General features: G+C 42.5%; 1 protein-coding gene across 1 annotated transcript in view; it reads right to left on the reverse strand.

Annotated features, from left to right (window-relative positions):
* The window catches only part of NCR3LG1 (natural killer cell cytotoxicity receptor 3 ligand 1), a 31,695-nt gene extending 12,202 nt beyond the window's left edge, over positions 1-19,493 (reverse strand). Inside the window, exons 1-7 of the mRNA XM_048484576.1 lie at positions 19,202-19,493; positions 13,605-13,958; positions 11,244-11,570; positions 7,941-8,039; positions 6,900-7,298; positions 3,642-3,953; positions 1,682-1,996 (exon numbers count right to left, since the gene is read on the reverse strand). Coding sequence (XP_048340533.1) covers positions 1,682-1,996; positions 3,642-3,953; positions 6,900-7,298; positions 7,941-8,039; positions 11,244-11,570; positions 13,605-13,958; positions 19,202-19,493 — 2,098 coding nt within the window. The remainder of the gene's footprint in view (positions 1-1,681; positions 1,997-3,641; positions 3,954-6,899; positions 7,299-7,940; positions 8,040-11,243; positions 11,571-13,604; positions 13,959-19,201) is intronic.
* Between the last annotated feature and the right edge of the window lie 8,258 nt (positions 19,494-27,751).

Here is a 27,751-nt window from a genome sequence, read left to right on the forward strand (position 1 = left end):
TACTGTGAATTTTTTGCTTTCACTGGCTTTTTTGTTTGTTTGGAGACTGTATTTTTAGAACTGCTTCAGACTTCCTTAATATTTGACATTTGTATTTATTATGCACAACTTTGAATGTTGGTCTGATAGCAAAAGCAGCATATAAATATCAGAAATGAATACATCTCTACTTCTTTCTTTTCACTAGCCTACATATGTCAAATTTGTAGATGTGGTCCTCTTAAAAAGGAAAATGAAACAAAACTGCAGGACAGGATTAACAGTGGAGTCTTGTCAGTCTTATAGAGTGGATCTTGTTAAACTTTCATGACTTCAAAAGAAACCTTCAGAATTAGGTATTATTTGTGTCTCAGAACTCTAAAATCAATTATTTAAAAGCATCCCTGGGAAAAGTGATGCCAACCAACTCAAAGCACATCCCTATTTATATCATCATTAATAGCCCAGTATGGGTAAAATTCAGAAAAAGCTACAGCAGGTTTGGGGAACAATGAAATTCTACAGTACAATCCAAAAAATATGGTACTCATATGAAATCTCAGTGTAGATTTGTCAGTTAATTTAGAATGAGTTACAGAATTGATAACTATGATTATCTATCCAGGTTAGGATATAAATCATACATCAGTTGCTTCTCTATCCTCTACCCTTTTACTTTGGATTTTAAATGAGCCATACAATGCTGCTTGTCATGTTTGTAATGGGTCACTAGGACTGCTTCCACATGGGGACAATTCCCCATTAAGGATGAATTCACAATGGTAATAGAGTGTTCACAGTGAGTGGTTTTCTGTTCTGCCTTTCCCCTACCCATCTCATACCCATCTCTGCATCTCTGTGCACCAGTGGAGGGATTTTGGGGCTCTATTTTCCCTCCCTGTCATCTCACACCACCATTCCTCCCACCACCACCAGATATTTGCAATTAACTCCCCCCCCCCCCGCGATTACCCTACTATTGATGTTTTAATGACAAAAAAACCTACCCATGGGAGGGAGGATAGTGAGTGGAAAGGGACAGGGGTGGGGGAATTGTATATATTGGCAAGAAGGTTCAGAAAGCTGAACCTTCCTGTCCACATGTGGGCAAATTACTTTGACTACTTTTCCCAAAAAAAATTGAAGCAAAGGAGGTTGGGAAATAACAGGACTAATCTTTGGAAACAGCAGAACACAGTAGAAGGAGCACAGGTGAAAGACAACCTCTCCAAAAGCCTTATTTCAGCTTGAGAGTGAGGGCAGAGCAAATCCTCTAGATTTAAACAGCCTATGTGTTGCTATTGGGTTTTTTTAATGGAAAACTAGTACAAAAACAGCATGCATAACTGTCACTGCCTCCCCAGGAAACCATCTGCATTGTAATTTCATTAGCTTCGATTAGAGATGTTGAGGTCCCCTTCAGAAACTACAGTTTGCAAACTTTATTCTGAAAAAGCCATGATTTTAAAATCCGCTCAAGACTGATCATAGTAACGTCCTTGAAGCAAACAATAAAGCAAATCTTCTTTAAACAGGGAGACAGGAAGAAACCTATCAGGTTCTATGGGATCAGACTGAAGTCATTACAATCAAATTTGTACAACATATAATTGGAACCCTATGGGAAAAGAACCTATACAAACCATTTCAGACAGGAAACTCAAATAGTTGTATAATATACATGAACTATTTGAATAATCACCTTTTAACATAAGTCTGAATATGTTTCTTGTAGTTTTGTTGCAATGGTCAATTTCAACCACAAACTCTATCAAATGGTCTTCTGGCTTTGGTATAAATGATGCTTGGCTTTCCATGCAATACAGGTTTGATGTTGCATCCTGATATGGCTCTTTTGTATAAATTTGAGCATGAGTGAGTTTTTCAAAGCCTCTTCTCCAACAGATCTTACACGTAGGTGGGTTGAAATCTTTCACTGAACAAGACAAAGTAATAGCTTTCCCACACTCTGGCTCAGAGGGCTCACAATCAATTTCAGAGACTTTTGGAGTATGCACTGTTAATAATGAAAGCACACAAACAGTAAATAAAATGGTTAGAATGCTTAATTGAAAATGAGAAATGAAATCATAATTTTCCTCTGTTTTTATATAAATTTGAAAAAATAATAGGGCAACAGAGGTAACCAAATAAAGTGATAAAATGGATATGGATTTTGAGTAAGAGAGAAAAGGAAAAATCAGATAAAAAGAAGTAGTAATGGATCATCCTGAGAATTTATGTCTCCCTTTGAGGATTCAGCATACTGTACAAAGTGTTTCAATGCCCAAACTGAAAACATGGGTGGTTCCGCAGTTTGCTAGCTTCTACCAGCGTGCATGGCTACTAGTGAACAATACAGGACCCAGGATTAACTGTGCAGACTATATTGCTAACTTTCTGTACTCACAACTGGAATGCATAAAAAAGAAAAGAAAATCTATTTTTCTCCATGTATTCCTTGTTGTGTACTATACTGCTGAAGGAGACCATTTTCTGTTTAAGGCACCACTGTTACAATTTGTCTCTTAACCAGAAACAGTTCTCTACATTAGACTGATTTTCATTTATGTGGACAATTATACCCAATTTTTATCCCCAGTGGCGCCCCAAAGAAACTTAGAAGATCATTCTTCCTTTCATTTTATTCTAACAATCCTGTGGGATAGGTTAGGCTGAGAGACTGTCCCAAGTCTGAGTAAGAGAGAAACAAAGAGGAGAAACCTAGTGAGTTTCCATGGCAGAGAATAGATTTGAACTGATGGGAAGGGAGGGAGGGAGGGAGGGAGGGAGGACAGACGGACGGACGGACGGACGGACGGACGGATGGACGGACGAACAAACAAACAAACAAACAAAAGACTAGGTGTAGGATGATTGGGAGGGAAAGTGGCATGGCATAGCATGACCTCATTAGACCATGGAAAGTCGGTTCTTGGTTGGGAGATAGTGGCGCAGCTAGGGCAAATGGAGCCCGAGGCGGACTCTGAATTTTCCACCACCCCGTACCACACCCCCATGTGCCATGCCCTCTGCACCATGCCACACACCCTTGTATCCCACTTAACAGATAGACGGGAGCAAGCGCCCAGCCTGCCTCCCCTCACACAGCACAGCTCAGGCTCCAACGTAAGGCCCAGCCAGCTCCCTCTCACTCAGCCTGAGTGAGAGGGGACCAGCCGGGGGGGGGCGGGGTGTGTGGTGGGTCAGAAGTTTGGGGGCAATTTTGCCCATCCCCTCCCCGCATGACTCAACAGGGGCGACTGGGGCGTTTGTCCTTGGATGTCCCCATTGTAGCTACATCACTGATTGGGAGACCACCCAGGAAGGCAATGGCAAACCACCTCTGCTTCTTACTTGCTTTCAAAGTCCATTGCTGGGGTTGCTCTAAGTTGGTTGTGACTTGACAGCATATACACAGGGTTATCAAGAAGAAAAACAGAAACCAATATACTAGGATAAGGCAAAAGATTATAGTTATCAACAGCTCAAACAAAGAAAGAACTTTTGGTAATTCTGAAATTTTGTGGGTTTTTTGTCTATTGCAGTCTGCACATAGAAAGGAAAAGATGGATTATACCTACATAAACTGCTCTGTGGTTAGCATTAAAGAATGCACACTATGTGTTAAAAGAAAATGCTGTTTGACTTGTTCAACTTACCCACAGTTTTCATTTCCCAAACAGATTGTCTGCACTGAAGTGAGCCACTGAGGTTAGCTTTGCACAAGAATTTCTTTCCAGAATCTACTGCTTTGGGGAGATACTTTATAGTGCTAGTGCAGAAAAAAAGCCCATCTGTTGCTTTCACTGGTTTACTTAAAATGGGCTTCTCTGGAAGTTGTTCATCATCTATATTCCAAAACACATCAATTGTTTGGGGAAAATAAGAATGAATTTTACAATTAAGAGTCATAGACTCATTTGCTGTTGGCATATCAGTGGAGCACCAGATTGGATCCAACAGTGGAAGTGCTAGGAAAGAAAACAACAAGGTTTGAACACTAGAAAAGAAACATCTATTTATACTGAAAAAACCCTATAACAAAGAGGAAATGATCTGTTTCAAATAATGCTGTAAACACCCAATTAACTGACAAAAGGAGAGGGACAAATCAAATTTCAAATAAAAGCCTAAATAATACATCCAGATTGCACAAGCAGTCACTTGGGGCAGCCTCATGACACACACATACACCCCCGGCCTCTCAGTCCCCCTCCCTCCTCCCTTGTTTTGGTTGTAATCAGAAAGAGGTTTAATCATATTTAGAAATCACTCCTATCAATCAGGATGGGGCAGAGATTTCTGAAGATCATGGAGTCCCTCTCTAATTACAGTCAGGGACAGGGGAGACTGAAGTGGACTGATAGGGCTGGGAGCAGGTTGGAAACAAGGACGTAGGTAAGGGGGGTTCTTGGGTTCAACTCCCCCCATTACATGTCTGAAGCTCTGCCCCGTTTGTGTTTTTTGGTTTTTTGGGTTTTTTTTGTTTTTGGCCTGCAGGGGGCACAGTTTTTAGGCTAGCGGCACCAAAATTCCAGGGATTTGTTGGAACACTCTCTTGATGATACCAACCAGGTTTGGTGATGTTTGGTTCAGGGGGTCCAAAGTTATGGACTCACAAAGGGGGTGCCCCATCCCCCATTGTTTTCAATGGGAGCTAATAGAAGATGGGGGCTACACCTTTGAGGGTCCATAACTTTGGATCCCCTGACCCAAACTTCACCAAACTTGGGTGGTGTCATCAGGAAAGTCTCCTAAAGAAACCTTGAAAGTTTGGTGCTGCTAGCTTAACAATTTGCACCCCTGACAGCAAGCACCGTCCAAATTTCCCCAGATTCTCCTTTTAAAGCCACCTCCTTCAATATGGATTTAAAGGGAGAATCTGAAGTCCCCAGTTTAAACATTGAAAGTGATGCTGTTTCAGGGTGGGGGATAATCCACCCTGAAACAGCATCACTTTCAATGTTGTTTTAACTGAGGACCCCAGATTCTCCCTTTAAGATGGATTTAAAAGGAGAATCTGGGCTCCCTAGTTTAAACACCATTGAAAGTGATGCTGTTTGGGGGTGGATTCCAGCATCACAGCGGCCACCCATGGGGGCGGGGGGCACGCAAAACTCAGATTTTGCACTGGGCTCCTTTTTCCCTAGCTATACCTCTGCTCAGAGAGGAGGGTAGAAGGGACTGCCGGCTCCCAGCTGGGAGCCCAGCCGTGGGGAGGGGGTTGACGGGGCAGGGGAGTCTGCCATCCCTGGCCTTGGAGAGCTGCTTTTATAAGCACTGAGGCAGGGGATAGGGCAGGGGTCCCCAAACTTTTTAAACAGGGGGCCAGTTCACGCATGGCCAGAGCCCAGCCGGGGGCCGGACCAAGTGCCGCCCGCGGGGGGGGGGCGCCATCCATCCGCCCTCGACCCGCCCCTGGCCGAGCCCCCCACCCCCGCGGTCCCCTTCCAATCTGGCCCTGAAGCTCTGCCGCCTTTCTCTCTCCCCCCCTTGCCGCATTGGTACGGTCCCCTCCGGCCACTTGGAATGAGCAGCGAGTCGCCCGCGCTTAATGCTGTTTGTAAACCTGGGGAAAAGGAGATAGAGAAGGGGGAGATCCGCTTCTGCCCAGCGGGCTGGATAAATGTCTTCCGGGGGCCTGATTTGGCCCCTGGGCCGTAGTTTGGGGACCCCTGGGATAGGGCTTGGGGAGGCATGGCCATGCCCCCAGGGATGGGTGGGGGCATGGCCCCGTTCCCAACCCCCCCCTAAAAAAATCTATACCTACGTCACTGGCTGGAAACAAACTTTTTTTATTGCAAAGTCTTTGTCTCTAGTCTACCTTGGACCCAAGTGCTAGGGCGGGGAGTGGGAACATTCTCATGCACTTGCTGCTGCCACTGCTTTGACCCAGGGCAAGGTCTGTCTCTTCCTGGTCCAGGACCTGAGCTTCCTCTGGGGCCCATCCTGAGTTCAAGTTGTGATGAAGGCAGGAGGAGGTGCCATCTCTCCGGCCCGTGCCATAACTGCTACAATCACACATTTTGTTGGAGTAGTATGTTTGGAGAGACCAAATTACTTGAGACAGCCCTTGTTAGCCTTTGCCAAGTTTATGAATGTGCCCTGGCATTCTTTTAAGCTCTGCGCTGCAGTGTCTACATTCGATGGACATAAAATATACAGGTTGTTGTGGGTTTTCCTGGCTGTGTGGCCGTGGTCTGGTAGATCTTGTTCCTAACGTTTCGCCTGCATCTGTGGCTGGCATCTTCAGAGGTGTATCACAGAGGGAAGTCTGTTACACACTGTGTCCAGTGAGAAGGAAATGTTTTAGTGGGGTATATATTGTCCAAGTCCCAGGGTGGGGAATCAGTCAGTAAGTGTTTATGTGGAACTTGCCATGCAAAGGTGTGGTTGATAGTATTGTATTGCAGGTGGGGTTTTTCAGGAATGCAAATGTGAATCACTTCTTGGACTGAAAAACCCCACCCGCAATACAATACTACCAGACCATGGCCATACAGCCTGGAAAACCCACAACAACCACAAGTTGAATCTGGTCATGAAAGCCTTCGACAATACATAAAATATACAGCTGGTTGCCATCTGCTGTTAGGTGACTCAACACTCTAAACTACAAGCAGTTTTCTCAAGGAACAACATGAATAAGAACAAATTTGTTCTTCCCTGTTTGTATTCATATATAGTGGTAAAGGTCACAGAATCTACTGTAAGATCACTACTGAGCCCTTTGGGGGAGGGCGGTATAAAAGTGGAATGAATAAATAAATACTGTAATCCAACATTGATTTCTATATGTGCCATGATTGGCTGTAGGAAGGAGCCAATGTCAGCAAAAAATGTGGGCAAGGACAACAAAATTATGTTCAAGAGCAAAGTAACTATTTTTGCTAGTGCAGGATGCCTTTTTTGCTTACCTATGACTTTAAAGGATGCTGTTTCTACAAGGAAACCATGTGGAAGGGTTCCATGACTGACTTCAAGGGAAAGCTCAAATTCTCCCAGCAGTTTTACATCTGGAGTTATACATATTTTACAGGAAACATGAAAAATCTTGCGTTTTTTTTCTTCCCAAGTTGCATCAATTTTAATAGCCTCATGCTTTGTGAGGAGAGGGCACTCTTCATCTTTGCTGTCACTATTGCTTGCTTTGGTATTCCAGGAGAAAATTTTCTGTTTTTCGTTGTTAGATGGAGTGATGAAAAAAGTTACATCTAATGGCTTTGGACGAAAACCAGAAATCAAGCACAGAAATTCTGATTTCTCCATATGCTTCAGTTCTGTATTTCCAACAAATGCCAGGATTGTTGGTTTAACTGTAAGGAACAAGGCAAAACTAGTTATCATCAAGCCTATATTGTGATGGACTTTCTCTTTCACCCTCCATCTTGGAATCCACAAATGGGCAGGGGGGATAACAACAGAGAGCTCGCCTTAATTTTGGACTTTGGATTTATTGTGGACATTGTGATGCTCTCATTTAGGACTTTATGCCAGATCTGCACAATGTGGCTATGGTACATTGTGAAAAGTCTTGAGTCTGATGTTCTGATGAGTCTGATGAGTTTGTAGTTTCTGCATTTCTGCAGGCACACGTACAGGTTTATATTAAATATGTTGAGCACTTTTTTCACTTATCATGTGTGTGATTACTGTATTGTAGCCTGGGTGTAACTCATTCATAATTGGCAAACATGTCCTGAAGCCAATGAAAAAATTATACTCTTCCTAAATTTATTTTCCTGGGGCTGTAGGAATTTAAATCTGGGGGGAAAACCCTCCAAGATACACATCCATATCCTCCCTGATATCAGATCTGTAGGCACCTGGACAACTATTTGCCTAAGATTTACAGTATTGGGAAAATGAGAACCAAGTCTTATAAACATAAACCTTCATGAGAACTACTCATTTTTGTTTAGTGATCACTGCCATGATGCATTTTTAAAATAACTTACTTTTCATAAACCACCAATAGTACACAAATGCAGCAAAACCACCAATTGCAATCAACATGAAAAACAGTCCAGCTATCCAACTTAAATTTTGTGGAGGATCTGTAAAAACAAAACGAAAAGCATACATTATGCTCCTACTGCCTCTTGCACATTACAAAATGTATCAGCCTTATGATACCTTACCATAAAGAAGTAGCATTAACACAGGTGGTTTTATCACATGTTCCAAGAAACGGTGAGAACTATAGCACAGCATAAGTAAGCACCAGTGGTGGGATCCAAAAATTTTAACAACAGGTTCCAATGGTGGTGGGATTCAAACAGTGGCGCCCCCGCACACACGCACCTCCAGTCCCTATTGGGCAGGGAGGTTGCTTTAGTAACCCCTTCTCGGCACTCAGAAAAAATTAGTAACCACTTTTAGAGAAGTGGTGAGAACTGGTTGGATCCCACCTCTGGTAAGCACTCAGGATATAATAATGCATTGGGCTGCCTCTTCAGAATTGTATCTTAAGACACTTTCCTTCCTTCCTTCCTTCCTTCCTTCCTTCCTTCCTTCCTTCCTTCCTTCCTTCCTTCCTTCCTTCCTTCCTTCCTTCCTTCCTTCCTTCCTTCCGAGTTTATTAGCTGGAAAGAATCTTGACCAGCCAATGATTCTTTAGGTTCAACATGCAGAGCCAATATAGTTCTTTCTACAGATTTTAATTTTTGTATTTCCTATAAATCAGCACTTGTATTTCCTACAAATCAGTTACTATGTATTGTCGAAGGCTTTCACGGCTGGAATCACTGGGGTGCTGTGTGGTTTCCGGGCTGTATGGCCGTGTTCTAGCAGCATTCTCTCCTGACGTTTCACCTGCATCTGTGGCTGGCATCTTCAGAGGATCTGATGAGGTCAATAGGTGAGGCCATCATCAGATCCTCTGAAGATGCCAGCCACAGATGCAGGCGAAACGTCAGGAGAGAATGCTGCTAGAACACGGCCATGCAGCCTGGAAACCACACAGCACCCCAAATCAGTTACTTTTCTGCAACTCTTATGGACTTTCATTCCAGAGGGGGTATGCTGTTGGGGAAACCAAATGTACAATATTTTCCAATCTGATTCAGGTCTGATTTAGGGACTGAAATTGCTACTGGGTTTTTCTGAATGCTCAACTTACTATCCACCATCACTGGAATCAATTTGGGCACACTTTTTCTGCATGTCTTTTCTCCCTCTGCATTCTCAAAGTTGTAGACTTAATTAATTTTCTTCTACATGTCTCTTAAATTATCAGGATAGTCAAGGGAAAGTGTTGTCATCATTGGTACCATCACTGCACTCCCTCCACCACCATTTTTTTTCACATGCTTATATCGATGTATCAATATTATGGCTTCATTTTTTTTTAAAAGCACTAAAATATCAACACATTGATATACATTTGTAATGATAGGTCAGGCAGGCTCTCTGAATTCCAAGTTTTCACGTTTTAAAAAGAAAGCTTTTGTCCCTCTTCCTTGCAGAGATGTGCCATTTTCCTTATATCTCTGGGAGGGAAAGGGCTAGAGACTGCCTTTCCAGGCTGGGACTGGGATGTTCTGTCTTCAGGGATTGTGGTTTTACCAGGAGTGTAGATTTCTAAAGGTGGTGCTAGTAGCACAGCCTGTTGGTCTCTAGGATTCTGCAAGGCTCCACCAGCTTTCACCATCTTCCGTGGGTTAGCCAGCTACTGCCTTTCCTGGTCAGAAAAGATCTGACTGCTGCAGTTGTGCCTACATTTTAGATTACAACAATGAACTTTACATACAGTTGCCCTTGAAAAGTGTTCAGAAGTTGGCCCATTGGTGCAATGGGTCCTAGGGACCATATCACTCCAGTCTTGGCCCACCTACACTGGCTTGCACTTTGTTTCAAGAAACAAGTCAAAGTGTTGGTGTTCACCTTTAAAGTCCTATATTTGAAGCAGTACACCTGAAGGACCACTTACTGCCTTAGAAACCTACCTGGTCACTACAGTCATCTCATAAGCCCTGCCTTCTTAGGCTTGGTAGGGGGAAACCCAGGCAAGGGCCTTCTCAGTCATGGCACCTAAACTGTAGAACTTTCTCCCCATAGAAATTATACTGGCCTCTTCTTTTGCTGTCTTCCATCAGCCAGTAAAGATTTTTGTTGTTGTTTCATTTGACATTCCCTCAGTTATCTCTTCTTTTGTCCTACATTTTAGCTTTTATTTTACATTTGTATTTAACTTGGTTTTAATTATTTTAACTTGATTTTAATTGTTTTATTGATGCTTTTTTGTTTAGTTTTAAGAGAATAGAAAGATAGAGTATAAAGTTTGTCAAAAATAATCAAAACAAATATGTATTGTAGAAGGCTTTCACAGCCAGAATCACTGGAGTGCTGTGTGGTTTCCGGGCTGTATGGCCATGTTCTAGCAGCATTCTCTCCTGACGTTTTGCCTGCATCTGTGGCGAAACTATAGGTATAATAGCAATCATAATAATAATAGCAATCAAAGGAAACAAAGGCCAGGTTACTTCTATTCAGATGCATTCACATATTGACCTTGCTATCTTCATTGTGACTCACAGGCTACAGACTTCATTGTTACTCACATGCCAAGCTACTTCTATTCAGATGGCCTCACCTATTGACCTCACAGTATATATACTCCACTTGCTTTCCTTTCCTACATCAGATCCTCTGAAGATGCCAGCCACAGATGCAGGCGAAACATCAGGAGAGAATGCTGCTAGAACAAGGCCATACAGCCCGGAAACCACACAGCACTCCAATCAAAACAAATATGTTTGAAAGGTTCATTGAATAATTTGTCTTGAATCATTCCAAATCTCCCCATTTGAGGTTTCTATTGATGCACAACACTCAGTTCAAGTTTCCTGCATTGTTCTTGACCAATGTCCTCCTGCGACATTTATTGTTGTCATCTGAGAGACTCAACTACAGCTAAACATTTCAGTTCTGTTTCCAAATACTTGGTTTCTCTCTCATTCAACTTCCAGCTAGTAAAAGCAACCAATCACAAATTACTGTTCTCACACACCCCTCTCCAAGCAAACCCTAGCCCTTTGCAAACAGTCATACTCCATATGCTAAACACCATCCCTCACCCAATCTCATTGGCTTACTCCCTCGGCCACTCAAGCTATTTCTCCTCCCATACTTAATAACAATATACAATCACTATATTTACATATAATCCAGAGTACATCACAGTATCATAGGTCCTTAAAAGAAAAACCTGGAAACAAGAAATCACAGCACATACAGAAAAGCGATTGCAGAAGGAATACCTGTTATTGTCAAGGTGGCATTGAACATTTGATTTGTGAGAAATGATTTGTGATCCACAATACAGCTGTAGATATCCCCATCATCTTGTGAAGATGGTTGAAGCCATAATTTACTGGTTATATTAAAAGTCCCATCTCCATTTTTTTCAGATGACCCTGTGCAAATATTTTCAACACATTCTTTTTTATCTAAGGTTTTCTTGGAATATTTTTGCCAGAAAATGTTAATCAAATCAGGGTAGAATTTATGTACTATACATGACAGCGTCATCTCCCTGTCTCTTTCTATAGTAACTTCCGTGGGAGTCAGGATGACAGTAGGTTGAGCTGCACAGAGACAAACATTTGTGTTAGTCATCAGTTTAGGCTGATATATTTTAATCATTGCTGTCTTTGAATCTAATTTCAGCAGTGCTGATGGGCTAACTAACATAATTTAACTAATTTATTTTCTACCCCCCACCCCCATCCCTAAATCCAGTAGGAGAAAATTTCAGCTAAAACATTCTGCATATTTGTTTATAAGTTCCACTGAACTCCACATATTTTAAGTAAATGTGTCTACAGGACTGCTGTTAAAACAGAATTTCCCACACTGTAGTGGCGCGTTTGTGTGCCACCCTGAGTTCCCTCAACTTTTCTCTGATCTTTCTCAAACTTGCTTAGCAGTGACATTGCTACATGGCAGCAGGAAAACATAGCTATCATGTGGGCAGGAAAATTCATGTAGGTAGTCATTTTTTTCTTCATGCCCATATGGAGGGACCTTTTATTATAGCTATTTGTATCTATACATCTAAAAACCATGTGTGGGCTGATCTGTGGATATCTAAATCTACAGATTTGACCTATAATGTCAGAAAAGAGATTTTTCGCCAAACTTGGGGGCGCCTCCAGGTTTGCAGAAAAATCTGAAAACAATTAAAGTACAGGAGTGGATGTTAAATCTGCGCAAAAATGAAAGAGCATTGTCTATGCAAGTGCAAACTATATCAGCTTCCTTCTGTGTCAGACAGTGGCAAAAAGTTGGGCACAAGCATTGGTGATGGGGGATAAGCCCTTATTCTCCAGTGATCTAGCAAAGAGGAAGTGAAGGAGAGTCCTTACTGACCCCGCTGCCAAGTGAGAATGCGGGGAGCAGCCATGGGAGCTGAGCTCAATGGGAGCAGCTGGAAGCCACACCAGTCCAGTAGTAGTAGTAGTAGTAGTAGTAGTAGTAGTAGTAGTAGTAGTAGTAGTAGTAGTAGTAGTAGTAGTAGTAGTAGTAGTAGTAGTTCAAGCCTCATCCAGAGGCAAAAGACATTGTAATGTGTCAGCACAGTATTTGTGGGGATCCCAGCAAGGCTGGCTTCTGAATCTGACTGATGTTGACTTTGTCGATTTGAAGATGTTTCAAGTGCCACCCTAGTGTTTCCGGAATGGCACTTAGGGTGCTAATTACCACTGGGACAACCTCAGCTGATTTGTGGCATGATCACTGAATCTCGATTTTGATTGTGATGAAACTGTAGATCATGTACTCAGCTGTGGCAAAAAGATCACCCAGACTGAGTGAAAACAGAGACACAACTCAGTGATTAAGATGATCCACTGGAATTTATGCAAGAATTACAACATTAGAAGAGCTAAAAAAACTGGTGGGGACATTGTCCAGAGAAAGTCACGTAAAATCTGACGGTCAAGAACTTGTGGAACTTTTGAATCCAAGTGGACAGTGCTGGCACATAATACATCAGACATCACAGTGATCGAGGACAAGAAAATGACCATCACTGACACAGCAATACCTGGTGACAGTAGGGTTGTTGAAAAAGAACATGAGAAGGTCACTAAATACCACGATTTGAAAATCAAGCTTCAGCGTCTATGGCACAAACCAGCTGAGGTCGTCCCAGTGGTAATCGGCACCCTGGGCACCATCCTGAAAACACTAGGACGGCACTTGAAACATCTTCAAATCGATGCTGGCCAAAGGAAACTTTCCTGCTAACACACATAATTTAACTACAACAAATTCATCTCCAAATTTAAATGTGTGGCATCCTGTATGGAGGCTACCAGTGTTAAGATTTTGTTAGAATTTGTATAACAATATGTTTATATATATATCAGCTGCAGTGAATGGATATCAAAAGTAGTTTACCACTTTTCTTTTAAGAGAAAACTACTTGCAAGGATACAGATGGGAATGAGGAGGGTACTGAACTTTTCTCCACACTAATCCCCTCTCTCCCAAATGGATTGTTTCTGAAGCATAGTTTGTTGCATGCATATATGTGTAATGATCAGTTAGCTAAATTTGAATTTCAGACTAAAGTTATCAAACTAAAATTACCTAACGAGCATAGTAAAACCACTTACCAAATATTGTTATAATTTTTGTTCCTTCAGCTCTATCTGGGGTAACAATCACAGAACAAACATATGTTCCTTCTTCATTAAGCTGTATGTGTGGAATAAAAAGTTCACAATTTCCTCTTTTTAGCTTACTTTCATTCATTTGTAAGCCACGCCGATGTGAATTATGCTCTCCAGAAACAACTGAGTACAATACTTTGTCTGTTTTCTCTCCAAGAATTCTCAGATACCAGGTAACAGCCATTTTCTTGATATCCAGTTCACGATTATTGTGCCCATTTATATTGCATGGAAGCGAAACATCTTGATTCAAGAATGCTATCATCTGATGATTTCCCATCTGTACTTCCAGGGTTCCTTAACAAAGAAAAATGAATTATTATCGGAAATGGCTATTTAGACTTCCAGAAGACATGGCATCTTGTTCAGTTCGATCTTTTGTCAGCTCCTAGCTGTACTCACGGAAAGGGGCAAATAGCTGGCTGAAGAGTAGCCTGGGTCTAACTCTGGCCTCCTCAATTCTTTTTGAGGACCTTTAATTCAATAGGTGGTATAAGGATGAAAAAGGGTATTTTTTAAAATGGGTTTTTGTTCTATTTGGATAAGGAGAGGGAAGAACTTTGACTATGCCTACTGAAACTAGTTAAACCAGTTTTGGCTGGCTCCAGTTGCAAACTAGCTGAAACTCTTTTTTATGCAAGCTAGCTGAAACTCTCAAAAAATATTTTTATTACATTTATTACAGAAAAGCACCACCAACACTATGGGGAAGCAAGAAAACTCCCCATCTTTTTAACAGCATCAAACACATGGGAAACAACCAATGTAAAAATGGCCTGGATTTTTAAAATTCCCACATCAAAAAGTTAATCAGGCATTCTGCAAATCAATGTTTTTAAAATTACTACCAAAATTAGGAAGGCCACTAGGATTGATGGGGAGGGAATAATTCATTATGGGATTCCCACTCCTCCCCAGAGTATCATCTTGAGCCATAGCTGAGCTTGGGAAACTAAAGGAGCAGCTTTTCCACCTATCCCTGAAGCTCAGAAGTCTTTTGGCACAGAATCAGTTTGAGCAGTTGTAGAATGGGAATATTTTTACACTCCCTCTTTATACTATTTGGGGGAGAGTTTGCCTAGAAACAAATTTAATTGGTATTGCCACTAAGACAAGGTGACCAGACATCCCGCTTTTGGCGGGACAGTCCCGCCTTAAACCAATTTGTCCCGCGTCCCGCAGGTTTTTTGAACTGTCCCGATTTTTGTAAGGCTGCCACACTTCCTTCTGGGGGGCTCCCCTTTTCCTGCCCTGTCACAGGGTGGGAAACAGGGAAGCGCCCCAGAAGGTAGTGCGGCAGCCTCCTGCGCACGCAGCCGCAGGAGCGCACTGCCTTCTGGGGTGCTCTCGTTTCCCGCCCGCCCGCGTCCCGCTTTACAATCTGGTCACCTTACACTAAGAAGTCATTTGTGAAGAACACAAATGCTTGGTCTGCAGTTTTTGCTAGGAACTTACTACCATGTACAACTCCCCAATAAATATACATCTTGCAAAACTGATTTTCAAATTAGATCTGACAGCATATTCCAGCTTCTCCTACATGCATGTACATTTAGGTAGGAAAAATTTCATGTCTGAAGTAGGCCTTGATTCAGAGCATTTGCACTAATGAACTGTAGTTGAGTCTTAAGTCTGTCTTAACTCCCTGTATTTTCTAGAATTCATTATGGAATCAGTTTTACTTTGCTGGAAAAAAACTGTAAATATGAATTTAAAAAACAAGCTAGGTCTGTTTCTATTTCATTAATAATCCAATATATCCAGAGCCCTTCGGGGATGGGGCGGTATAAAAATTCAATCAATCAATCAATCAATCAATCAATCAATCAATCAATCAATAAATAAATATATCAGAATCTTGATTTATTTGGTTTAGGGGGTTGGAATTTAATTAGTGTGTGGGGGGGGAAGGGGAGTTTCTTCATCACTAAAGTAAACACTGCATTTCCAGGATCACTGCAGTGCCACCTAGTGATGCACCAGAGAGTTTCCTGCTGCTGAATTTAGCATTCCCAGAAGTTGCCAGTCTAGACAACTAGTAATATACCTCACCAAAGGGGAAAAGTTATTTGGAAAGGAAATACATGACCTAGGGACTGTCATTCCAGTTCTAGATGTTCATACCACTCTTGGGGTATGCCCACCCAGACCCACTGATGTGCAGTTCCACATTGTTGTTCCAGTGCCAATCACTGTACTTTAAAGAGACCATGTGTAATGTATGCTGCCACTTAGGCTCACTCTGACCTTAGAATGTAGAGAGCATAAAGGGTTCACTGAGAATGCAGTCTAATCGGCCAGAGAGAATCGATACACTTTCTTAACCTGAGGACTAGTTCTGTGAGAGATAGAATTGTTTTGAATGCCAGAGTGAACAGTTGTGCTGCTGAGGGCTAGTTCTGTGAGAGCTGAGCTACTCTGAGTAAGAGCAGATTTATGTGATGGAATCTGTGCTATGGTCCTGTAGGTAACCATTACACAGAAACCCTAATCAATCACATGGGTGACTTTCATTTCTCTGAGGAGAACCAACCTAGACATGGGGCAAGGAAGTTCCTGAAGGTGGTGAAATTGTAAATAGAGAAAAGATTGGGTTTTCTGGATGAAAGCCACCAGTCCTTCTCTGCTAAGCACCATGTGAAATAGACATCTCAAAAGGGGGAGATAGGTTAGGAGTTAGTGGTTAGGAACTGTGTCAGTTACACTAAACTTAAGTTATGAATTAAGTCTTGTTAACACTTCAATTAGAGAGCTCCAAGCAGATAACTAAACACCTCCTGAGATTTTGGATATTTTCTAACAATTTTGAAGGTTAGTGACCTATGTGAACCTTGTAACAACAATATAAAGATACTGAAACATCTTGTAAACAAGTAACGTAAGTAAAAGTAAAAAGTAAAAGTAAAATACGGTGACCATCCGTCCCGATTTTCGCGGGACACTCACACTTTTGCGTAGAGTGTCCCGCGTCCCGCTGGGCTTATGCCATTGTCCCGATTACGGACAATGGCCCGCAGCAGCACACTGCCTTTTGCGGCGGTGCTCCCCGGTCAGGGGAGCTTCCCTGGGGCGCTTCTGGGGCGCTTCCCTGTTTCTGACCAGGGAGCGCCGCTGCAAAAGGCAGCCTTTTGCGCGGCGCTCCCCGGTCAGGAAACAGGGAAGCGCCCCAGAAGGCACCTTCTGGGGCGCTTCCCTGTTCCCTGACTGGGGAGCGCCGTTGCAAAAGGCAGTGTGGTGCTGTGGGTGCGTGCGCGCGCCCCGCTTTCTAATACAAAAAAATTGGTCACCTTATAGTAAAAGTAAGTAAAAGTAAAAAGTGCAGAGAAGGGCAACGAGGATGATTGAAGGATTGGAGCACCTTCCTTATGAGGAGAGGCTGCAGCATTTGGGACTCTTTAGTTTGGAGAGGAGACGTCTGAGGGGGGATATGGTTGAAGTCTATAAAATTATGCATGTGGTAGAAAATGTTGACAGAGAGAACTTTATCTCTCTTTCTCACAATACTAGAACCAGGGGGCATTCATTGAAAATGCTGGGGGGAAGAATTAGGACTAATAAAAGGAAACACTTCTTCATACAACGTGTGATTGGTGTTTGGAATATGCTGCCACAGGAGGTGGTTATGGCCACTAACCTGGATAGCTTTAAAAAGGGCTTGGACAGATTTATGGAGGAGAAGTCTATCTATGGCTACCAATCTTGATCCTCCTTGATCTCAGATTGCAAATGCCTTAGCAGACCAGGTGCTCAGGAGCAGCAGCAGCAGAAGGCCATTGCTTTCACCTCCTGCATGTGAGCTCCCAAAGGCACCTGGTGGGCCACTGCGAGTAGCAGAATGCTGGACTAGATGGACTCTGGTCTGATCCAGCAGGCTAGTTCTTATGTTCTTATGTTCTTAACGTCTCTGAAACAGCTTCTTGTATTTACATATTAGTGTTGCCCTTTGCCTAAAACCCTTCCTGATGTCTATTATTTCCCTTGTAAATAAAAAAAATCTTTGTTGGAACTCTACCTCCCTCAGGTGCAAATTTATTATTTTGCTGACAGATAAGAATAGTTTACTAATTGATCAGACAGAGCTGCACATCTTCCTGACTGTAAAGTGCGCTAGTGGAATATTTAAATACCATTATTTCTGTGTATTTTAATTTATGGAAGTGGAAATTCTCCAAGAGTAAGTACAACTTTCAAATAACCATACTCACACTACTGCATTCCATGAGGACTGTTCAATCACAGCAACAGTGACTGTTAGAATCTGAGAGAGACAATTCTTCTTAGGGCACTAGTGGCCAGAAGGAAGGCTCATCTGTGTTTGTGTGTTCCTCTGTGGGGTAGTACATCTATCATACCATGTTTGACCATTCTCTTGTTTCTCTGGATTCATTCCAGAGCGCATGAATTATCAGTTGGCATTCCTGGCTCCCATTATATTCAATGGGCCTTCAGTGAGATTGCATTGTTTCCATTGGGCACTCTTGTCATTCCTTTCAGTACATGGGGGTATTTTAAACAGACAACTGGCTGGGAGAGATTGGCAGCTTGATGACAACATTCTGATCCTGAAAACACAGTTTCAGCTTAGTCAAGGGAATTACTCACCTGAATGGTATCCAAAGTCTCCAAACCTTTTGCAGCCCAAGCCTGAGGCACCTTCTCCTCCTTCACCTCTTATAATATCATCCTTTATTTTAAAAAACAACCCACTTCTTCTGTCCTGTTAGAAGCAACTGCATGTGACCTGTACTCTGGAAAAAATTGCTCCTCTGGCAATGTCAAGTGCCAAATTAGGCCAGGCCAGCCAAAGCCAGTACTAGCCGTGTACATTTCTTTCTATCCATGTTTACTCGGCAACTTATTTGTTTGTTTATATTTCAAACCCATCCTTTCCCAACCAGGCTGGGCTCAGAGAGGATTATATCATAAATTACCATTAAAACCACAAAAGAACATTAAAACCTTGCAGTTTGATATTCTAGTGGCACCGCAAAACATACCACGTACAACCAGTCATAGGGGAAACAGTGGGAAAGGGATAGCTAAAATACTAATGAAGTAAAAGAATGACTTCAACAACAACTGAAGGAAAGGGAATGAATGTGAAATGGAAGGGGAGAGGCCAGCTAGATGATAACTGTCACTGTCCGCAAGCATATGCCTGGTGGAACATCAACCTTACAGGCCCTGTTGAATTGTAACAAGTCTCTTAGGTCTTGGGACTTCTGAGGGAGTTCCACTAGCCTGGGACCAGGGCCAATTAGGCTCTGGCTCCAGTTGAGGACAGCTGGACAGATTTCAGGCCAGGGACCACCAGTAAGTTATTCTCATGAATTGAACGTAACTATCTCTGGAGGAGGGTACTGGGAGAGGTGGTCCCACAGTTATAAGAGTGTCAGACCAGAGAGAGATTTAAAATTTTGTACCAAACCCTTGAACCTGATTCAGTACTCCACTTGGAGCCAGTAAATATAGCAGAGCACTGGCTGAATATGTGCCCTCCCCAGGGTTTGTATAAGGACCTGGACTACCATGTCCTGTACCAGTTAAGGTTTCTACTCGCTTGAAGAGTGAGTAGACTAATCTGAATGTGACTGTTGTGTGGATCACCATGGCTAAGTCAGGAGACAGATAGGAGATCAGTTGCCAGATGTGACAGACATGGAAGAACACTACTCTTTCTACATTTGTGCCCTGCATCTCCACTGATAACAAGGCATCCAAGGTCACGTCCGTGGTCTCGATGGTTAATGCTGGTGGCAATTGCACACCATCAAAAGCGGAGAGCTGGCAACCAGATCTCAAGTCCCCCCATCCCAGCAACAGAACCTCCATCTTCAATGTCATCCAAACATGTCTGATTCCATTTGCCTTACTGAGACCATGGTGTGGGAACTGTGAGAAGTCTATATTATAAAACATACATGCTACTACTGCTATTTCAAACAGGATTTGCAAGCAGTGCAGCCATGAAGCTCGCTGCTTTGGATTTTGTGCTTTCCCCTTCCCTTCCCCTTCCCTTCCATCTTCCCTTCCCTTTACCTGCATGCTGAAGCACAGTACTGAGGAACAGCAGGAAGCCATACAACAGTTGTCTGTGACCCTCCAAAGCCCCCCTCCATTTCATGTTTGCTGTTTGTCAGGGGACGAAATCCTCTGCTTGTGATACTCTGAAAATCGAAAGAAAGCTGCTTCTTGTAATCAAATGATCTTTGACTCAGTGGAGAAAAATAAACTTTGGATTTGCCGCACCTACCCTAGTGGACTTTGGCTTCAGCATAGGTTGTAAAATGAACTTCCTTCTAAAAAGGGAGAGAAAACACCTATTGAAGAATTCTTTTCTGGAAAATGTAGTTGAGCTCTCTGAACACACACAAATAATGCCCACAAAATAAGCTTGAATAGTGTGAAATGAAAATCTTGTATAAGGGTCAGTATGTCATGTTCTAAGGAAATGGGGGAGAAGAGCTTAAAGTCAATAAAAATTGAAAGATATGTAATGTCTGTAGTTCTCATTTCTAAATTTCATTTGAAAATTAATATTGAATGTATCAGTGATGACCAACTCTTCAGCAGGTTTTAACACATTTGGGTAGAGTTTGACACAGGGTGCCAGTAGAGGCTGCTATCAGTATTACCAACAAGCAAAAATAATATGATTTTAGCTACAAGTGTTTTTAAACTGTGTCTTTACCTCAAGATCCCATCCCCAGGTAGGAATACTTTCAACAGTCTATGTGACTTTATTGCAGTTATCTGGTTTGAATAAGATTTTTGTCATGCTTCAGTTCCCATAGATATTAGCCAGACCTTTGGGGTCCTATACATGTTGTTATCCCCAACAACCAGCTCTTATAGGGAAATTTACTTAAAGGGGAAAGGAGAGCCTGAGGCAGAAAAAGAGCTGGTATGAATCCTATCACATTTTTTTCAAGTATTATTTGTGTAAAAAATTGATTCAGAGATTCCAGCTTTTCCTGAGGTACAAACTTAGTAATGAAGTAGGACACCTGTCATTCTGGCTTTAAAAGAGACTTTACCCTCATTTTAGAAACTTCAACTGACTGTTCTTTTTCCATCATACTTTAACTCTGTATTGATATTTTTTTAAAAATTCAGAATCCTTGTTCCTGATTAGTTGCATTTATAATACCTTATTATTTTCTTTGTGTCTCGAGAAGGGCTTGATCCTCTCACCTCTCGTTATTTATGTAACAAGTTTCTTTTCAGTTGCTTACACACAAACACATTAAAAAGATTTATGATAGGATTAACAGCTAATATCATTTTGCCAGACCCCTTCCCCCATGTAATTCAATGTAACTCAATGTACCCTAACCCAAATCTGAGTCCTGCCCCAGCCTGTACCCTAACCCTAACTTGGTTTTTAAAAAATAATTTATTCAGTCATAAATTGTCACCTGAACTCTAACTCTAACTCTGACCCAAAACCTGAAACGGACCATAGCCCTAGTCCTACTCTGTGCCCTGGAACTGAATGTAACCCTATCCCTCATGCAAGTCCTCGCCCAGAGCTCAACCTAACCCGAACCCTATCCCGAGTTCATTCTCTAGCCTTAACCCTAACCCTAACTTTCTTTTTGGAAAAAATATTCAGTCATAAATTGTTACCCAATTCCTAATGGTAAGCTGTCATCTGACATTGACTGTAGTTGTAGCCCTCACCTGTGCCCTAGAACACAATGAAACACAACCTGAACCCCTGCCCAAGTCTTAATCCTAACCCTGACTTTTTAAAAAAGAAATCATTCCATGATAAATTTGACACTAACGAGAAACCAAAATCTGACACTGACCATAGCCCTAGTCCTCGCCCCAGAGCTGAACCTAACCCAAACCAGAGCCCTATTTCCTGCCCTAGCCTTAACTCTAACCCTAAATTATGTTTTTGGAAAAAAATATTCAGTCATAAATTGTCACCCAAACCCTAATTCTGACCCAAAAGCCTGACACAGACCATAGCCCTAATCCTAGTCCATACCCTAGAATGCAATGTAAACCTCACCCGAATTCGATCCCCTGCCCTAGACTTAACCCTAACCCTATCTTTGTTTTTAAAAAATCATTCCATGATAAATTGTGACACTAACACTAAACCAAAATCTTAAACTGACCATAACCCTAGTCGTCACCCCAGAGCTCAACCTGACCCAAACCAGAGCCTGAGTTCCTGCCCTAGCCTTAAGTCTAACCTTAACTGTTGTTTTTGGAAAAACATATTCAGTCAGAAATTGTTACCCGAACTCTAATGCTAACCCAAAACGTAGCTGTAGCCCTAGTCTGTGCCCTAGAACTCAATGTAACACTAACCGGAACCTGATCCCCCACTTTAGCCTTAATCCTAATCCTGACTTTAAAAAAAACATTCCATCATAAATTGTTACCATAAAGCTAAAGCCAAACCTGAATCTGACCATCGCCTTAGTCCTACTCTTCGCCCTAGTACTCAACATAACTGGAACCAAAGCCTGAATTCCTGCCCTAGCCTTTACCCTACCCCTGACTTGTTTTTTTGGGGAAAATTTTTTCCATCATCAATTGTTACCCAAACCCTAACTCCGTGGTGGCGAACCTTTGGCACTCCAGATGTTACGGACTACAATTCCCATCAGCCCCTTCCAGCATGGCCAATTGGCCATGCTGGAAGGGGCTGATGGGAATTGTAGTCCGTAACATCTGGAGTGCCAAAGGTTCGCCACCACTGCCCTAACCCAAAACCTGACAATGACCATAGTCAAAATTCATGAAATAGTCACAGTTACCTATTGAGTAAGAACATCACAAGACCATAAAACTACCTTATCAGGTCAGAAGAACAGGGGATATGACCAAGGGCCTGTTCATCTGGAGATTGTATCATTGATGGGATAAATTCTCATAATATTAAACTCTTGATTAATTTCACCTTCATCTAGTAAACAATTGCTATAAACCACTATAGGGTTGAATCACCAAAAAATTATTTGTTCTTCTGAAGGGCTGTAATTTCAAAGTTACAACCATGGGTAATTTCCAGACAATAGTTGTGCAAACATTCCCAAAGTTTGTAGGCTAGGATTTAAAATTCCAGGAGAATATCCATATAAATTCTAGTGTAACACTACATAGATTAGAAAGCCAAGTAATGTAGTGTTTTGAGCATGCAACCAAGCCTGAGGGCAAGGACATAGGTAAGGGGGGGTTCTCGGGTTCAACCCTCCCATTGCATGTCCGAAGCTCTGCCCCCCCCCCCCCCGGTTTGTGGTTTTTTTATTTTAAAGTGTTTTTTTGGTTTTTTGGCCTGCAGGGGGCGCATTTTAGGCTAGTGGCACCAAAATTTCAGGCTATTGTCAGATGACACTCCTGATGATACAAGCCAAGTTTGGTGAAATTTGGTTCAGGGGGTCCAAAGTTATGGGCCCTCAAAAGGGGTCCCCCATCCCCCATTGTTTCCAATGGGAGCTAATAGTATACAGGACTACCCTTTTGAGGGTCCATATCCTTGGACCCCCTGAACCAAACTTCACTAAACCAAGGTAGTATCATCAGGAGAATCTCATGCTGACACCACCCAGGTTTGGTGAAAGTTGTCTCAGGGGGTCCAAAGTTATGGACTCCCAAAAGGAGTGCCCCATCCCCATTGTTTCCCGAACCCCCCCATAAAAAATCTATACCTATGTCACTGCCTGAAGATACCCAAATTCATACTATCCCCAAATTAATACTATCAGACTAGGGTTGTTTCAAGAATAAAAGGCAAACCATGCTATTCTGAGCTCTTGACAGACCCCCTCCTCCATGTAATTTTTACATGGAGCAACAGTGGCATAGTGGTTAAGACAGAGACATACTAACCTAGGGACATGGCGATGCCCATGTCCCTAGGCGCATGCCTTTCAGTCACGTGGGGGTGCCTGAGGTCCTCCCACATGACCAAAGACGTGCGCCCGCAGCTGGCGCCCCCCCGGCATCTCTGCAGGCCGGTTTCTGCAGGAGCCAGCCTCCAGGGATGCGTGGGGGAGCTCTGCCCCTGTCCCTACCCCACCCCTAAGTCCCACTCCCTGCCCCCAACCACCATCCCCACACCCCCAAGACCCATCCTGGGCTCCCTGTAGCCCAGCTGCTGCTTTTCCCAGCCCCTGGGGAGAGCAGTTGCCGGGCCTCCAGCAACATGCTTTTGAAAGCACTGAGGGCAGGGGTGGGGCTTGGGGGTGGGCCCCCCGGTCTCTGTTCTTTTAAAAGAACATTGCGGGGTGGCAACTACTCTCCCCAAGCTCTAAGGAGAGCAGCAACCAGGCTGCAGGGAGCCCGGGGTGGGGGGCTTGGGGGCAGGGCCATGCCACAGGCCATGCCCCCAGCCTCAGTGCTTTTAAAAGCATATTTCTTTTCTGGGGAGATCAGCAACTGGGCTGCAGGGAGCCCAGTGGGGGAGCAGGACTTGGGGGAGGTTGGGGTGGCCCCCTGCCCCTGAGCTCTGCCCCAAGCCCCACCCCCAGCCTCTTAGCTTTTAAAAGCATATAGCTGGATGCCAAGAGCAGCTGGGCTTCAGGGAGCCCGGTGGGGGTGGGATTTGGGGACGTGCCATGTCCCCTGAGCCCTGCCCCTGAGTGGGGGGGGGGGACACCCAGAGACCAAGTTGTCTATGGGTGCCATTTTCCCTCTGTATGCCTCTGGGTTAAGAGCAGGTGTACTCCAATCTGGAGGAACCAGGTTTAATTCCTTGCTCTGCCACTTGAACTGTGGAGGCTTATCTGGGGAATTCAGATTAGCCTATGCACGCCAACCGAAGCCAGCTGGTTGCCCTTGGGCTAGTCACAGTTCTTCTGAGCTCTCTCAGCCCCACCTACCTCACAAGGTGTTTGTTGTGAGGGGGAAGGGAAAGGAGTTTGTAAGCCCCTTTAAGTCTTCTTACAGGAGAGAAAGGGGGAATATAAATCTAACTTTTCCTCTTCTTCTTTAGAGGCAGTTCCCAATCAAAAATGTGAGCCACCATGAAGATTTGCTTAGTTATGTTGTAATGCTGCTCTCACATTAGCTACCTGTATTGACACAGCCAAGCAGCCCAATCCAAGGAAGGGGGGCAAATTCCCCTCTAGAGGCAACGCAAGTCTATGCTGGTGGATTTGCCTCCATGGGGCACTTACCCTTGTAGTGCGGCAAATCTACATGCACCCAGCCGCTGTGGGGACCTGGGACATCCAGCCACAGCACCCAGCTCCACATTGGTACTGAGCAATGTTGGTATGGTGGGGTCAGAGTCAACCTTAGTTGGCTTCCACTGCCTATTCAGCCCCTTTGCATTAATGGAGCTGGCCTTGGAGATATGCCACATTTTCCATGGCATATCTCTGCTTTATGCTGTGGGGGATTCTGATGGACTTCTTTCTTTTTTTGCTTTTTTGCACACTTGCAAGAAAGCCCCTTGAAGGGGGACAGTGCTACCGCAGCACCATCCTTGCTCACCTGCCCAGTCTGGATTGAGCTGTACATCTTGCAAAGAGACCTTAATACCATGGCTTTAAGTATGTGTTTTCTGCCTTCCCCCTTTGTTTTAAAACATGCAGCTTGTTCTCAAAAAAGCTTTCACACTACTACGTGTCATTTTGATTGGTAAATATTATGTAGCTTTTTTTCCTTGGATTATACTATGTTTTGAACATTTGTGTTTACAACCTACATTTTTATCAGCTACAGAGAAGTCGATGAGATAAAACTGGAAACAACAATAATAGAAGGAAAAAATGGTCAAGTAATACCCAAGGCAACTAAGTTTGAATTTCAATTTAATCCAATTAAAAATTAATCTATACAAAGTCTGGGTGGAACAACATTTTTCTTACAAATATTGCATTGCAGAGAATGTGGATTTATACAACACTGTCATATTCCAGACTAAAGATCTCTTGGTAGTTGTACTGAAAGGGGTGGGGAGGGGAGAGAGAGAGAGAATATGGCCTGCATAACTTTAACAAAAGTAAATTAAGATCAGCAGCTTTCATGATGTTAAGTGTCCTTAAATTAAAAAAACTCCACTAATACCAATGAGCAACATTTCAAAGTAAATACTTCTAGAAATGAAGTGCAACATGAAATTTTACTATATGTAAAACTGCCCTGTTCTGAGTTAAACAACTATCTATCTGGCTATCCCTGTTACCCTGAGATGCATTTAACAGGGAAGGCCAAGACATAAATTTGGGACTTTGAGAATACAAAGCAATGAACCATGACCAGTTTGTGGAAATTCTGCAAGAAATTTACACTTCAGTTAATGCCATGAATAATCAAAAATCCACATGGTAATATTTTGTCCTATAAAAAGTCTCAACAAATGTTATGTGACACATTGTCAGCCACTGATAATAAAAAAGTAATTTTGCATAAAATAATGCTTATTGATTTCTAACATACAACTCAAGAAATCTAAAGTGGTGTTCTAAAAGGTTAGAGTGGTAATACTGAATTTACTAAATGAACTTGAGAAGTGACCCAATGAGTCAGTCGTCTGCAGTCACATTTCATCCAATTTCGTTTGGATTATTGATAGTGGATAGAATTCCATTGGGCCTCATCTGGCTAAAATTAGTTCTAATTGAAGTCAAGTTCCTATACTAGCTTACCTAGAAGTAAGCTGCACTGAATAAAATTGAATTTACTTCTAAGTAAACATGCACAGGATTTCACTGTGAACTTCATTAAAAGAAACAGGCCCTATTGTATCATTGGTTTCAACAGGATTTAGACACAGCTAACTGTAGCAGGAATGAGATAATGGGAAAGTGTGGGCTTCGATTAAGCTATCATACTTTGTCTTACAAAAACACATATGACCAACAATAATTGAGATACCAAGGGGGGGGGGGGACCAGTAATTTTGTCTTGGGACAGTGTCATGGTGAGGGCCACTGAAGCTTCCACAAAAACCAGAGACGCTCCAGCTGATCAAGAGATGGTATTATTGACACTGCATAAACTTCAGGTTAATTAAAAGTTGATGGGAATACATAAGAGCCCACCTGTGTCAGATCAAATGGTGATATATCCTTCAGCCATTGTTTAAATGAAATATCATTTGCCAAAACTGGTTCTGTTCGTAACATTCTTGATAGTACATTAATTTTAATCGTAAAAATTCTCCCCAACAATGGTAACTCGAGTTTACACCACTTTGATAGATCTTTAACTTAATCCCAAATTTTAATTTAATTATTTTGAAATAACATACAATTCATATTTGTCAACACAATACCCAGAGATATCACTTTTTTAAACCTTAAAACCTGTTTTACTCAACTCTATTTGATCTTGTATACTCATATTTTGTTAAAACCTTCATTTCTGGTTTAGTAATTTTAAATCCCACTAATGCACCAAATTCTTATAGTTTTGACATTAAAAATTCTGTTCCTTTTACAGAGTTTTCTAAAACTACCATTAGTGAATTCATAGTTTATAAGACTCCTTTTTAATTTTTATACCCCCCTGTCCTTTAATCATGTCTTATGTCTCTGGTCCATACTTCCAAAACTAATATATACAGGAGAAGAGATAGTGGGCAAAATACTTATAATACAAACACGAAAAACTGTCTGGATCTGGGACCTTTCCTGACTTGATTTTTTAAAAACTCTCCACCATTTCTCTTATTGTTGTGGTACCATTCATAATATACTTCTTCCTCAAACCCAGCCCGGAGGTGGAGGGAGCTCCTTATTTGGGCAGTGACTCCCCCTGATGTCATTGCCCAAATAAGGAGCTCCCTCCACCTCCTGGTTGCCTGGGCTTCCTCAAACCCAGGGGGGAGGTGGAGGGAGCTCCTTATTTGGGCAATGACATTGGGGGAGTCATTGCCCAAATAAGGAGCTCCCTCTGCCTCCCGGCTTCCCACCTTCGGCTTACACGCGAGTCAATACGTTTTCCCAGGTTTCGGTAGTAAAATTAGGTGCCTCGGCTTATACACGAGTCGGCTTATACACGAGTTTATACGGTAAGTTTTGTTTTCTGATATTCTTCTATTTTACCCATGACTTTTCAATCACTGATATTAGGCAAGTCCACTTCGAAGACTGCAGTTTATTTTCTAATTACTCCAT

This window comes from Sphaerodactylus townsendi, linkage group LG02, assembly GCF_021028975.2.
Source record: "Sphaerodactylus townsendi isolate TG3544 linkage group LG02, MPM_Stown_v2.3, whole genome shotgun sequence".
Taxonomy (NCBI): domain Eukaryota; kingdom Metazoa; phylum Chordata; class Lepidosauria; order Squamata; family Sphaerodactylidae; genus Sphaerodactylus; species Sphaerodactylus townsendi.